Raw genomic sequence first — 15,173 nt, forward strand, 5'->3', positions numbered from 1 at the left:
AGCAAGTCTGTTAAAAATGCGTTTCTAAAAGTGACTTAACAGAAGGCATGGAGAGAGCTCGGTCAACCTCAAATTTGTTCCTCGAGTTTGGAACAACTATTACGGAGGCACCTGAGGATCCAAGGCTGCGAGCCGGCTCGTAGCGGGTCAGTATTTCGCTCGTGTAGCTTGGAGCTAGACCAAGACTAGCTTTAAAAGTAATTTGAAAAAACTTAAAATCTATCCTAAAATGAACGGGGAACCTATGAAGTGAAGCTAAAACCGAGGGTTATGTGATGCCGTCTGTTTACCTCTTTACACCTTCTGTTAGCACTGCACTCTCTGCACCATTACATGTTGCACGCCTTGTTATATTACAGAACGGGCAAAATCAACAGTGTTTCTTTGTCTAAAGGAGGAGGCTGATGCGGTTTGTCAGACGCATCATTTGCAGTTCTGACACGACAAATCCACTTCCTCATTATTTTTATAAGTCTACAGACGAGTAACGCTGCAAGTGTGGAGCACAACAATAAGACCCACTGAGGTCTTAATCCAACTTAACAGCTGACACAAGTGGATCGGTCATGTATGAGCAGCTAACCGGTAGCTACTGTTTTTAAAAATTATTTTATAATTGTCTTATCGTCAGATATACTCATGCTTAGACTGTCACAGAAATAATTCTCGAAATATAATAGTCATTAAAGTTTTCCTGTTGACGGTGATCTCTGTTAAGTTGGGCCTAAACCTGGAACACCTGCGCGTGCGGCCACTAGGGGGCAGCAGAAACGACATAATACGGACATTATCACTTTTTAAGCAGACATGGAAAGCTTGATAAGCTTGTTTATGCGTCCAGCAGTTATGGGGAAAGCGGCATCATTCTTTCGTAGTCGTGTTTGTTTCCAACTGTCGAATGTATACGTCCAATATTCTCTCTCGTCTAGTTCTGTTTTTGGTCTCTGCAATGTTCTTTTTTTAGAGCTTCCACACTGAAAACAGCAGCGAGAGTTAGTCTCACCTCCAAATAATGAGCTGAAAGTAGAGCTTCAGATATGGGTCATCAATTTTTTTTTCATAATTTTTGATCAATATCATAAATGCATCATAGATCCACATCTCACCTGTTTACTTTGTTAGAATCCCCCCAAAAATCGTCAATATTCAAAACTTTAAAGTGGATCATACATTTCACAAATGAACTGTCGCTGTCTAATTTTGAATCAATAACATTAAACACTGGCTGCATCAGCTGTAAGCGTGTCAGCGCTACACGGACCCAGGTTTTAGCAAGGTTGGCAACCGGCTATGTAACAGGCGCATCATCGGCACCTTCTGCTCCGGAGTTTTCCCTTTGTCCTCTGACGGGGGCAGATATTACAATGTGGCGGTAAAGCGAAGGAAGAGCGGTAAATTTTTTTTTTTTTATCGTAGTGCGTCTTTTGTTTTTAAAACCAACATATTGTCCGTTTTGATCGGTTGGAAAGAAGTTCTCGTTGCGTGTTAAATGCAGTGTACGACGACAACGAACCCTCAAAGGAAATATGTGAAATGTCACGTCGTTGCCCGCCATCTTTTGAGTTCCGAGATTGATCTGGTTCTTGGTACTTTGTCCTCGGTCGCGGACGCACCTCGGATTGATCTTTTGCTGAGCTGTTGGTTTTTCCTCCGTCCATTACAACTGACATTGCTGTTCTTTCCTTCTGTCCGCGACGCCTACAGTACATACATTGACTAATCACACCGACTCCCTCGACTCCTCTGTGTGAACTTTCCGTAACAGGCAAAATGCCGCGGGGTTGTTGTGTCCACAGTAACCTACGAGCGGCACAACCCGAGCAGGAGCGGCCTTTCCTGGGCGCTCGCTACAGTCACACAACAGAGCGTCTGTGTCCGACGTTCCTGATTTGGAGTTAATGCGACCATTCCTCCTTCATCTGGAGGCTGGCGTGGCCCCTTGGAGCGAAATGCCATGATGTCACCTCACTGCGATTGTGTGCGCACATCACATGTTGACACTCTCACACACACACACACACACACACACACACACACACACACACACACACACACACACACACACACTCACACTATCTCTCCGTCACTTCCCTCCATTACCCGTCTTTAGACAGCGTGGCATTGTTCCCCGAGCCAACATGACCACACATCCTTCGCTCTCGGGCCCGGGCGACAATAAGGGAGAAATCCTTCTTTTGGAAGGAGGAGAGGAGTGGGATTTCTTTTTTACTCTGCTCCCCCAGTTCCCAGCGTGCTAATAACTGGCGTGAGAGCTTTACTAATTGGCCTCTGGATCTCTTGGAAAGAAAATGAGAGAGGGTTACGCACTGTAGTTATCCGTTTGTATGTATTAAGAGAGTGTGTGTGTGTGTGTGTGTGTGTGTGTGTGTGTGTGTGTGTGTGTGTGTGTGTGTGTGTGTGTGTGTGTGTGTGTGTGTGTGTGTGTGTGTGTGTGTGTGTGTGTGTGTGTGTGTGTGTGTGTGTGTGTGTGTGTGTGTGTGTGTGTGTGTGTGTGTGTGTGTGTGTGTGGCCTCAGGTTGACGTGAAACTGCAAATGTGGGTGTGTGATTGTGTTTTCCTGTTCAAAGTGTGTGAATCAATGTACAATTTGTGAGTGTGTACAGTAGGTTTGTTACCATGTAGGCTGTGTGTGTGTGTGCGTGTGCGTGTGCGTGTGTTTGGTCAGCGGGGTTCACCAACACTTCCTGGTGATTCATCGGTGGAAAAGGCACAATTAACTCCCTCGCTGCCTCCCAATTATTTCCGCAGAGGAGATTAGAATCTGCCAACTGAGACGATGAACAATCGGGGACGGACGAAAACGTTTGAATCAACTGTTCCGTTGGTCAGACGATTCCAGCGGCGCCTGTTTTTCACACTGTCCACAGTTTTGTTTTTTTTCCCCCCAACAGCTGCCAGCTGGACAGGCCTCGTCGGACCCTGGTAACACTGGTTTGTGTTTTCGTTGATAATCATCGTCTTATCACTTGAATCAATTGGCAGAAATTCGAAGGGCGGTGGTAGAATTGGAGGAAGAGGAAAAAGGAAAGAGGTGTCAACCTTCCACTTGCACCTGGCTGGAAGTGGCAGGCGCACACAAACACAACCTGTAATCGAGCACACGGAGAAAGAAAGAGAGAAACTCAAAGAGAAACCGTCTGTAAAAAGGGTTTTTCGTTGTGTCTTCTCGCACTTGTTGGTGGTCACATCAATGTATCCAATCCGCTGCAATTTGGTGCGACTAGCCGAGACCACCCATCACACACACATGTGAAGCTGCGCTTGGCTATTACCTTGTGGGTATTAGAGCGGATCATGAGTCAGGAGGTGTATTTTTGGATTTCAGCTGGTAAAAGACTGTTCCCAGTGGTAGCGGAGGTCTCATCAAAGCCGAATCTCGCTCCTCCTGATCTTATTACACTTTCATTTAAATCCCTCTTGTTGCTAACCCCCCCCCCCGTGTATTCTGTTTCTCTCAAATGTTTCTCTTTTTTTTTTTACTTTACACTGTCTTCTCACAAGCTACAAAGACATCTGCCACCTGATCTCCACGTGTATTTCAAATAAAAAAAACAACTCCAGATCAAGATGCAATATCAAATATTTCTCTTTTATTTAAGTCAGATGGCGCCGCTATCTAGACATCTATCGATATAGACATCTGTCTATCTAGACATCTATCTATCTTTCCATCTAGACATATATCTTTATATTTATTTGTCTAGACATATATGTATCTATCTTTCTCTCTATCTATCTAAATATCTATCTATGTATCTACATATCTAAATATCTATCTATCTATCTATCTAAATATCTATCTACGGTATCTATCTATCTAGACATCTATCTATCTAGACATCTATCTATCTATCTTTCTATCTAGACATATATCTTTATATTTATCTGTCTAGACATATATGTATCTATCTTTCTATCCATTTAGACATCTGTCTATCTTTCTATACGTCTATCTTTCTAGATGTCTATCTTTCTAGATATCTATCTTTCTAGACATCTATCTATCTAGACGTCTATCTTTCTAGACGTCTATCTATCTAGACGTCTATCTTTCTAGATATCTATCTTTCTAGACATCTATCTTTCTAGACATCTATTTATCTATCTATCTACACATCTGTCTATCTTTCTAGACATCTATCTTTCTAGATATCTATCTTTCTAGATATCCAAATTTCTAGAAATCTATTTATCTATCTAGACATCTATCTTTCTAGATATCAATCTTTCTAGATATCTGTCTTTCTAGACATCTATTTATCTATCTATCTAGACATCTATCTTTCTAGATATCTATCTTTCTAGATATCTGTCTTTCTAGACATCTATTTATCTATCTATCTATACATCTGACTATCTTTCTAGACATCTATCTTTCTAGACATCTATTTATCTATCTATCTAGACATCTATCTTTCTAGATATCTATCTTTCTAGATATCTGTCTTTCTAGACATCTATTTATCTATCTATCTATACATCTGTCTATCTTTCTAGACATCTATCTTTCTATATATCTATTTATCTTTCTAGACGTCTATCTTTCTAGACATCTATTTATCTAGATATCTATACATCTGTCTATCTTTCTAGATATCTATCTTTCTAGATATCCAAATTTCTAGAAATCTATTTATCTATCTAGACATCTATCTTTCTAGATATCAATCTTTCTAGATATCTGTCTTTCTAGACATCTATTTATCTATCTATCTAGACATCTATCTTTCTAGATATCTATCTTTCTAGATATCTGTCTTTCTAGACATCTATTTATCTATCTATCTATACATCTGACTATCTTTCTAGACATCTATCTTTCTAGACATCTATTTATCTATCTATCTAGACATCTATCTTTCTAGATATCTATCTTTCTAGATATCTGTCTTTCTAGACATCTATTTATCTATCTATCTATACATCTGTCTATCTTTCTAGACATCTATCTTTCTATATATCTATTTATCTTTCTAGACGTCTATCTTTCTAGACATCTATTTATCTAGATATCTATCTATCTAGACATCTGTCTATCTTTCTAGACATCTATCTTTCTAGATATCTATCTTTCTAGACATTTATTTATCTATCTAGACATCTATCTTTCTAGACATTTATCTTTCTAGACGTCTATCTTTCTAGATATCTATCTTTCTAGACATCTATTTATCTATGTAGACATCTATCTTTCTAGACATCTATCTTTCTAGACGTCTATCTTTCTAGACATCTATCTTTCTAGACATCTATCTTTCTAGATATATATCTTTATAGACGTCTATCTTTCTAGACATCTATCTTTCTAGACGTCTATCTTTCTAGACATCTATCTTTCTAGATTTCTATCTTTCTAGATTTCTATCTTTCTAGACGTCTATCTTTCTAGACACCTATCTTTCTAGATTTCTATCTTTCTAGATTTCTATTTATCTATCTAGACATCTATCTTTCTAGATTTCTATCTTTCTAGATTTCTATCTTTCTAGATATCTATCTTTCTAGACGTCTATCTTTCTAGACATCTATCTTTCTAGATTTCTATCTTTCTAGATATCTATCTTTCTAGACGTCTATCTTTCTAGATTTCTATCTTTCTAGACGTCTATCTTTCTAGACACCTATCTTTCTAGATTTCTATCTTTCTAGATTTCTATTTATCTATCTAGACATCTATCTTTCTAGATTTCTATCTTTCTAGACGTCTATCTTTCCAGACATCTATCTTTCTAGATTTCTATCTTTCTAGACGTCTATCTTTCTAGACATCTATCTTTCTAGATTTCTATTTATCTATCTAGACATCTATCTTTCTAGACATCTATCTTTCTAGATATCTATCTTTCTAGATATCTATCTTTCTAGACGTCTATCTTTCTAGATTTCTATCTTTCTAGATATCTATCTTTCTAGACGTCTATCTTTCCAGACATCTATCTTTCTAGACGTCTATCTTTCTAGACGTCTATCTTTCTAGACATCTATTTATCTATCTAGACATCTATCTTTCTAGACATCTATCTTTCTAGATTTATATTTATCTATCTAGACATCTATCTTTCTAGACATCTATCTTTCTAGATATCTATCTTTCTAGACATCTATCTTTCTAGATTTCTATCTTTCTAGATTTCTATCTTTCTAGATATCTATCTTTCTAGACGTCTATCTTTCTAGACATCTATCTTTCTAGATTTCTATCTTTCTAGATATCTATCTTTCTAGACGTCTATCTTTCTAGATTTCTATCTTTCTAGACGTCTATCTTTCTAGACACCTATCTTTCTAGATTTCTATCTTTCTAGATTTCTATTTATCTATCTAGACATCTATCTTTCTAGATTTCTATCTTTCTAGACGTCTATCTTTCCAGACATCTATCTTTCTAGATTTCTATCTTTCTAGACGTCTATCTTTCTAGACATCTATCTTTCTAGATTTCTATTTATCTATCTAGACATCTATCTTTCTAGACATCTATCTTTCTAGATATCTATCTTTCTAGATATCTATCTTTCTAGACGTCTATCTTTCTAGACGTCTATCTTTCTAGATTTCTATCTTTCTAGATATCTATCTTTCTAGACGTCTATCTTTCTAGACGTCTATCTTTCTAGATTTCTATCTTTCTAGAAATCTATCTTTCTAGACATCTATCTTTCTAGATTTCTATCTTTCTAGATATCTATCTTTCTAGACGTCTATCTTTCTAGACATCTATCTTTCTAGACATCTATCTTTCTAGATATCTATCTTTCTAGACGTCTATCTTTCTAGACATCTATCTTTCTAGATTTCTATCTTTCTAGATATCTATCTTTCTAGACGTCTATCTTTCTAGATTTCTATCTTTCTAGATTTCTATCTTTCTAGACGTCTATCTTTCTAGACACCTATCTTTCTAGATTTCTATCTTTCTAGATTTCTATTTATCTATCTAGACATCTATCTTTCTAGATTTCTATCTTTCTAGACGTCTATCTTTCCAGACATCTATCTTTCTAGATTTCTATCTTTCTAGACGTCTATCTTTCTAGACATCTATCTTTCTAGATTTCTATTTATCTATCTAGACATCTATCTTTCTAGACATCTATCTTTCTAGATATCTATCTTTCTAGACGTCTATCTTTCTAGACGTCTATCTTTCTAGATTTCTATCTTTCTAGATATCTATCTTTCTAGACGTCTATCTTTCTAGACGTCTATCTTTCTAGACATCTATCTTTCTAGATATCTATCTATCTAGACATCTATCTTTTTAGACATCTACTTATCTACCTAGACATCTATTTAGACATCTGTCTATCTTTCTATACATCTATCTAGACATCTATCTTTCTAGACATCTATCTATCTAGACATCTATTTAGACATCTGTCTATCTACCTAGACATCTATCTATCTTTCTATCTAGACATATATCTTTCTATTTATCTGTCTAGACATATATGTATCTATCTTTCTATCCATCTATCTATTTATCTATCGAGACATCTATCTATCTATTTTCTATCTATCTATCTATCTATTTATCTTTCTAGACATCTATCTATCTAGATATCTATCTTTCTAGACATCTATTTATCTATCTAGACATCTATTTAGACATCTGTCTATCTTTCTAGACATCTATTTATCTAGACATCTATCTTTCTAGATATCTATCTATCTAGACATCTATTTAGACATCTGTCTATCTATCTATACATCTATCTATTTAGCTATCGAGACATCTATCTATCTATTTTCTATCTATCTATCTATCAAAATATCTATCTAAATATCTATCTATCTATCTATCTAAATATCTATCTACGGTATCTAGACATCTATCTTTGTAGACATCTATTTATCTATCTAGACATCTATTTAGACATCTGTCTATATATCTAGACATCTATCTATCTATACATCCAACTATCTAGACATCTATTTAGACATCGGTCTATCTATCTATTTATCTATCGAGACATCTATCTATATATCTAGACATATATCAATCTATCTATCTATCTATCTTTCTATCTTGACATCTATATATCTATCTAAATATCTATCTATATATCTAAATATCTATCTATCTAGACATCCATCTAGACATCTATCTAGACATTTGTCCAGTATGATCTGCCTGCGGTTCTTTCCAGTCCAGTCTTTAATGCAGAGTAAATCTGAATCCGACTTGTGGGACGTCCAACTCTTACTGTATGTCCCTTCCAGTCAAACTGACTCTTCACACAGCACAAGGGTCCTGTGTTTTCTCTTTCCCAGCCAGACGCTAAATGAACCATTCTCTCCGAGCCTTGTGGCCTGGGCTGAGCAGACGGGTGGTCGATGGCAGCGGTGGGAGCGTTACATTCGGTGTAGGTAAACGCTGGCATATTTGAGATGGTAATCCAAGATAAGTCGGCAGTTGGCCGATGACCAAACATTCATGCGTTGCACAATAGGATTTGGCAGGTGTCCAGTCGTGGACTTGATCTGGGTTTTTAGGGTGAAATCCATTCTGACTTTTTTGGGGGAGTGGGAAAAGTGTAGAAAGGGTTGGGTTATTTTCTTCCATGTGCTGGGTTTTGTGAATTAATTCGGGGATAGCCCTCAACCCCCACCCTGCCAGTAAAAACTTTTTTATCCCTCTCAGGATTAACTTTTACTGCCTCTCTGTCTCTTAAACACTCGAACAATTTGCTCGTTTCTCTATTCATCTTACTCTACCCCCCCCTCCCGCAGGACGGCATGTTCGGTGGGAAAGCCGCTTGCTGGCACCAGACACTGCTGAAGTGCTCCTGAGCAAGGTCACCAAAGCCCGGTACGGTGCGTACTGTATGTGTGTGAGTCTGCCTCCAAGAAAAGGAACTGGGAAAGTCGGATAAGAAAAGATGGCTTTCCCTGGCTTGTTATAAATAAACTCAATAAAAATATCTACTCCTCTTGGAAAGTTATGGGAGAGAGAGGAGGAGGAGCGGGGCGGCGGTGGGTGGGTGGGGTGACCCTATAAAAAAAGCTTTTTGGGGGATTAAAACTATATTTAGTTTGATGAGAGAGTTTCAGGGCTTTTAACACCATCACACAGCTTTCATGTCACTCAACTAAAAATAAGTCAATAAATGAACCAAAATTAATTTCAATTGCTCAAATTAAAGTTAAGTCGGAACGTTTATTTAATGATGAATATGATATTTGATGGAATAAAAATGAAACATATGTCAACATAAAACGTTTCTATCATAAAAAAAACTTTAATGCCCCCGTTGTGTTGACACTGTCAACTTTGACGCCCCCTAGTGATATTATGAAGAAGGACACAACAAAACAATTTAAACTTTTTTTTTTCACTTATATAATGCAGCATATTTTCTCTCCACTATTTTAAAAGTTTAAAATTTTACATCGTTGCCCCGAGAAGTTCACGAAAAAAACGGAACAAATAATATATATTTTCCACAACTCGATGCATCATAATTTATTAAGAGGCCCAAATTAACGACCATCTGACACAACTGTCAGTGATTGTGATGGTCAGTTTATGAAACCTGCAGCTCCATGTATAAAATGAATGAAAGTGTGTATATACTATTAGGGATTAGTGGAGGACAGAGCTAAGCACGTATCATACTGTGCTAAATAACATTGGCGATTGGTAAAAGGCCACATGCAGATTAGTTTCACTGACCGTCCTTCTGCTGTGACCAGGCCCTTTAAAGCAAAACTATAACTTTAACCAGAATATGTTACCTGTTACTAGGAGAAGAATAGAAGAAGAAGATAGAAGAAGAGAACCAGTGGGGATGCATCGGAGGAGAAGCCGCTGATGCTGCCAGGAGGAAGTGACAGCGTCATGGCAGGAGTGTCGCCGGTCAAGATCCAAATCGGTTCTGAACAATCCTCCGCCCCCATCCTCCATTCCGGTTCTTTGTCTTTCTGTGTGTGTGTGTGTGTGCGTGTGCGTGTGCGTGTGTGTGTGCGTGTGTGTGTGAGGCTGTTCTGGGGAGATGGAGGGAGAGAGGTTTTCTGTTGTGATGGTATTAGCCCCTGTCAAGCTAAATGGGCTTTAATTGGGGGAATGTTTGGTGCAACACAGGCTGGAGTTTCTGTCTCACACACACACACACACACACACACACACACACACGCGCTCGCTCGTCCAGTCACCCCACTGCCGTCTTCTTTCATCCAAATAGGCTCCATCTCGGAATCAACAGGCGTCTCATCTCTTCCTCTCTTACCGTCACTGTCTTCCACTGTCTTTTTTTTTTCCCACTCTTCCTGCTTTTTCCCGCCTCTCTCTTTTTCTCCTCACTTGCCCTCGTGTCTTTGTCCTCGCAGGAACCTGTATCACATTTGAAATAACCATGTACGGTCAAATTAAGGATATTGGATAAGTAGCTGTAGTGTGTGTGTGTGTGTGTGTGTCTGTGTCTGTGTCTGTGTCTGTGTGTGTGTGTGTGTGTGTGTGTGTGTGTGTGTGTGTGTGTGTGTGTGTGTGTGTGTGTGTGTGTGTGTGTGTGTGTGTGTGTGTGTGTGTGGAAAGTGAGACAGACAAAAGGGAGACCAAATGTGTACGTGCATGTTTGAATGCTGGAGGCTGGATTTCTAGATTCCAGCGCCGCTTTACGAAGCTTTAGCTCTCGGAAGTTTTTTTTTTTTTGGTACATTCCCTCAACAATCTGCCCGACTAAGAAATGGGTGAATGCAGACTCAAGTTTGACACGACACACATCACAGCACCGTGCCGGGCGGTGTGTGTGCACGTCTGTGACCGGGTCAGCGTGGGAAGGGGGAGCGAAAGCATGTTGGTGTGTCTGGATGAGCAAACCGGTGTCAGGTAAGAACGAGATGTGATTGATGATCACTCCGCGGCTCAGCCTCGGCTCAGGTGCGCTGCGTGGTTGACATGCTCAGATAAGGGGCCCGACCCCCCGGGGTGGGAGCGTCGCAGCACAGGCCCAACACCAGGTCACATGTCAAGGACTTGACCTCCTGGGACGAAACGGCACGTGTTGTTTTTGTATTGTCTTCTGATTTAGAAAAACGTTCTTGGTGTGCCGGAAGCCACGGGATTTGAAAAGAGAGCAAAGGAGAAAGAAAGAAAGAAAAGAAGCAGAAGACAAATCCAATATGATCCATCCGGTCCAATCAGCCAGAGGAAAGAGACGGAGCATCGAGAAGACTGAGCCACTTCAGACTCGCCAACATTTCGTAGCCTACAGGTTGCATCCATCCATCCATTCTTGTCTCATGACTGACTGTTTCCTGATTCCTGTTCGCGCAGCGCATGGGAAGCTTTTGGTGAACCTTTGACCTTGTGTATAGCGCACGCACACACTCACACACACACGCACACACACATCACCAACCCTCCCTCTCTCTCTCAGGGCAGTCTATCTCCGGTCTGGACACTCATTTATGAGCTTTATTACACAGCAATTAAACACTGACACACACGCACACACACACAGGAGAGGAGGATAGTTTTTGGGGGAAGTTTGGCCATTGACTTCATTGGTAACTGATTCACAAATGTTGTTTCCTTTAGGTGGGTGATGAATTCGACCAAATAGTGATAGTTAATCATAGTAGAGTGAGGTGTGTGTGTGTGTGTGTGTGTGTGTGTGTGCGCGCGCCCCCCCCCCGTTTACTTTCTTCTCCCGTGCTGTGGATCTTCTATTGTGCAGTGCGCGTTCCCGGCGCGCCGCCACGGTCGCGCGCACATCTATATCCTGTGACTGAAAGTCTCCCGACTTCATTCAACCCGGAGATCTCACGAGACACCATCCAACTCCTCTGGGAGTGTTGGTGCAGAGAGCGCTTTCCTTCCCCCCCCCCCTACCTCCCTCTTGTCGCTTCTCCGCGCGTCCTCCTCATTCTGGAAAATTCCAAGTGAAATGATTTTTATTACAAATTGTTCCAAGTTGCAGCTCCGCCGCTGCAGGACGCACATGAGCAGATGTGATGTGGAACAAGTGAGGACAGCGCGATGGAAACCGTCGGATGCGTGAGTGTGAAAGGGACAGTTTGGGGACTTCCAGTGGGGACCTGCAGCCGGACGTCGACCTGACCCCCACTGGGGTTCGATGACTTGACTTCATGGTCACTTCTATATTCACGATCCCACTTCTCTTTACACCGACAGCGATTTACTGCGGATGCAGGAGCAGAATAGGATTGAATCCCTGCCTCATCCGCGCTTCACCCCGGAGGTTTTTATCAAAGACTCGCCCCCAATTTTTTTTTGAAATTCTCTTTTCACTGAGGCTGGTGGTGCTGGTGGTCTGTTCCCCCAGAGGGATGCTTCTGGGCCCCCGGGGCCAGGGAGCGACAGCCCGGCTCCTGCAGCGGACCACCGCCTCGTCCTGGTGCCTATGCCGCGGACCTGAGAGGAGATGAGAGCCGCGATTGTCCACCTCCTCGCCGGCTGCCTCTGCCTGTTACGCGCCGCCGCCGCTGAGGTATAAGAAGCCGGGGTGAAAAAAAGAAAGTGCATGTGGGCGGTCGATGGTTGCGCTCAGATCTGTGACACGTTTCTTTTTAAATCGCGCATGCAACCGAACGGCGAACGCCAATGAACATAAGTCGTGTCTGCGTAATTACGCACGTCTCCTCTGTCCTTGGCGCGCTGCGAGGACTCGGCGCTGTCAGGTTCTATTGTGATAAATGACGCACGCAGGCTCAAAGGGTTTGTCACGGAGGATATAACGTTACTGCGTCGTATCCGTGACCTTTTTACGCACCAGCGGGCGCATCCAGTGTAATAAACACGTTGACTTTCTGCCCGCAGGAGTCTCCTCTTCCCCGGGAGCTGTTGGAGCGACTCTCCCGCAGCGACATCCGGAGCATCAGCGACCTCCAGCGGCTGCTAGACATAGACTCCGTAGGTAAATTGCTTCTCTGCAACACAACTCTCTCTCTCTCTCTCTCAGCCACTCACTGCCAAGGGGCTGGATGACTGAGCCTATATACACCTAGCCATTTGACAAATCTGCACGGTGACCTGACAACCAGTTCTATTAGGCTGCGTTTGCAGTAATCCACGAGCACCATGATGTACAATTACCTACTCGACTACAACTTGTTTTTTCCAAAGTAAAAAGCTCACTAAACTCAAACAGGAAGGGTTGCGGGTAGATGCAGAGAGTGGGTGTGGTCGAATTGTCAGGTTTGCTCGGGGAAGTTTCCTAAATCTTGACGTGACCGTTTCGGATTCTCTAAATGCACAGGAAAGGAGCTCCGATGCCTCCTTTCCTATCTCCTTCACCATCGGGTACACTGGGGGTTCCGATGCGAAAGGAAAGGAGAAATATGAGATGCCCCACAATGCATTGCGGCGCCGTGCACGAACATAAACGATTCAGTCCGAAATAGAAGTAGAAGACGTAGAAGAGGTAAAACACTGAAACATGCTGATGGAGCCGCTGCGTGTTTACTTAATCCATCTTCGGAGATTTGGTTAGTTTCACCACGACAGATGCCGTCGCGTGATGACGTAGTATAGTGAAAGTGGAGTTGGCTTTTCCTAGGTCCTATGAATCCTCCTTTACACCTTTCCTTTGACCTCATGACGTTTTCCACTGAAGGACAATTCGCCCCTCCCCCCCCCCCAGCACCCTGGGTCTAAACTTTACTCCGAGTTGCTGGCTGAAACACACCCACATGTTGCACATGTGCTGGTCCCGGGGCCGCAGCCTCCCTCCCTCCCTCCCTCCCTCCTTCCCTGTCTGTGCCGTGAAAGACTCTGAGTTGAAGTATCAGTCTAGTATCTGGTTCAGTGCACACGCGAGAGGATGCTGTCCGCTCATCTCGTTACCGGGATGCCTCGGTGGATGTTGCCAGGAGAACCAGCGCGAACTCTGAGTTAACTTATCAGACTCAGCTAATCCTAAACTAACATTAAGGTGTCCGTACATGTTTTATAACTTATTGGTTATATGAAGTTATAGTTGCATACCTGTATAAAGGTCTGGAGGAAGTTAAAATAAAGACGTGTCGACGGCACAGTGGTGTTTGCAACCATCTAGTCTTGTTTGTGAAAGGAGCTGTGGGCATTCACTGAGCATGTGAGGGGTCAAATCAAGTGGCTGTTGCATTGTGGGAATTGTAGTAAAAGTCTGAATATCGTCACTTCTGCGTCTTCGCTTTAGACCAGTGTTTTTGAATTTTGGATTCTTGCCAGTCGTCCAACTTTATGGAAGTGCAATACTGCACCTTTACTTCACGTCGATCTTGGTTTTCCTTCTGAATCTAAACTTCCTGTGTGTGTGTGTGTGTGTGTGTGTGTGTGTGTGTGTGTGTGTGTGTGTGTGTGTGTGTGTGTGTGTGTGTGTGTGTGTGTGTGTGTGTGTGTGTGTGTGTGTGTGTGTGTGTGTGTGTGTGTGTGTGTGCGCGCGTAAATGTTTGGAGATATTAGCTGTTTTTTTGGGGGGTCAGAGGAATTCACCTGCTGTCGTTAGTTCCTTTCAAAGTTATGAAAACAACTTAGTATTTTTGATTTGGGAAACATTTCCGTATCAATGTACGTATTACATGAAATATATTCAGGTATATATTTCATTTATTATTGCTCCTCAAAACTCAACGGTGACGTCTCTGTCTTCCCTTTTCATGGCGTCGTGTGTTTCGCAAAAAGAACAAACATGCTCTTTAAGAAGATCACAAAATAACCATTACACATTGAGTAAATTGGCTACAAGTCCAAAGAGCGCCGACGTTTCCCTCCCGTAAACACGGCAGATGCCAGTCCTCATCGTCCAGGTGATAAATCAGGGCAGATTGAATCCGCGAGGTGAGACGGGAGCAAACAACTGCGGCATAAAAGAGGATTAATTGCACCTCCGCCGTTGAGTCAGACTCCACGTTTCTGCCATGGAAACTTCTCCTCTCGCTCCGAACTTCTCTTCTCGCTATTGCCTGCGAAAAAGAGAAAAAGAGTTGATTCATTTTTTTTGTTGTTGTTGTTAATCCTGGCATCATTCAGATGCAAATGTGGAGTGTGACGGCTCCCCCGGGGCTCGGTGGGGGTCAAGTGGCTCGCCTCATTATGCTGTTGTCATGCTGCCCATTATTGGTTTGAGGGAGCCGCGGCTCGCTGGAAGGCTGCTCCGGGCCGCCATGTATAATTCATGCTCAAATTCCTGCATGGCAGGGCGAGCGAG

The 15,173-nt window shown here is 41.8% G+C and overlaps 1 protein-coding gene across 1 annotated transcript in view; it reads left to right on the top strand.

Annotated features, from left to right (window-relative positions):
* LOC118312537 (platelet-derived growth factor subunit A-like) overlaps positions 1-15,173 on the top strand; it is a 30,589-nt gene that overhangs the window by 7,258 nt on the left and 8,158 nt on the right. The window contains exons 3-5 of the mRNA XM_035637209.2: positions 8,755-8,838; positions 9,770-12,473; positions 12,803-12,899. Coding sequence (XP_035493102.1) covers positions 12,408-12,473; positions 12,803-12,899 — 163 coding nt within the window. The 5' untranslated portion in view covers positions 8,755-8,838; positions 9,770-12,407. The remainder of the gene's footprint in view (positions 1-8,754; positions 8,839-9,769; positions 12,474-12,802; positions 12,900-15,173) is intronic.

The sequence above is a fragment of the Scophthalmus maximus genome, chromosome 8 (genome assembly GCF_022379125.1).
Source record: "Scophthalmus maximus strain ysfricsl-2021 chromosome 8, ASM2237912v1, whole genome shotgun sequence".
Lineage (NCBI taxonomy): Eukaryota > Metazoa > Chordata > Actinopteri > Pleuronectiformes > Scophthalmidae > Scophthalmus > Scophthalmus maximus.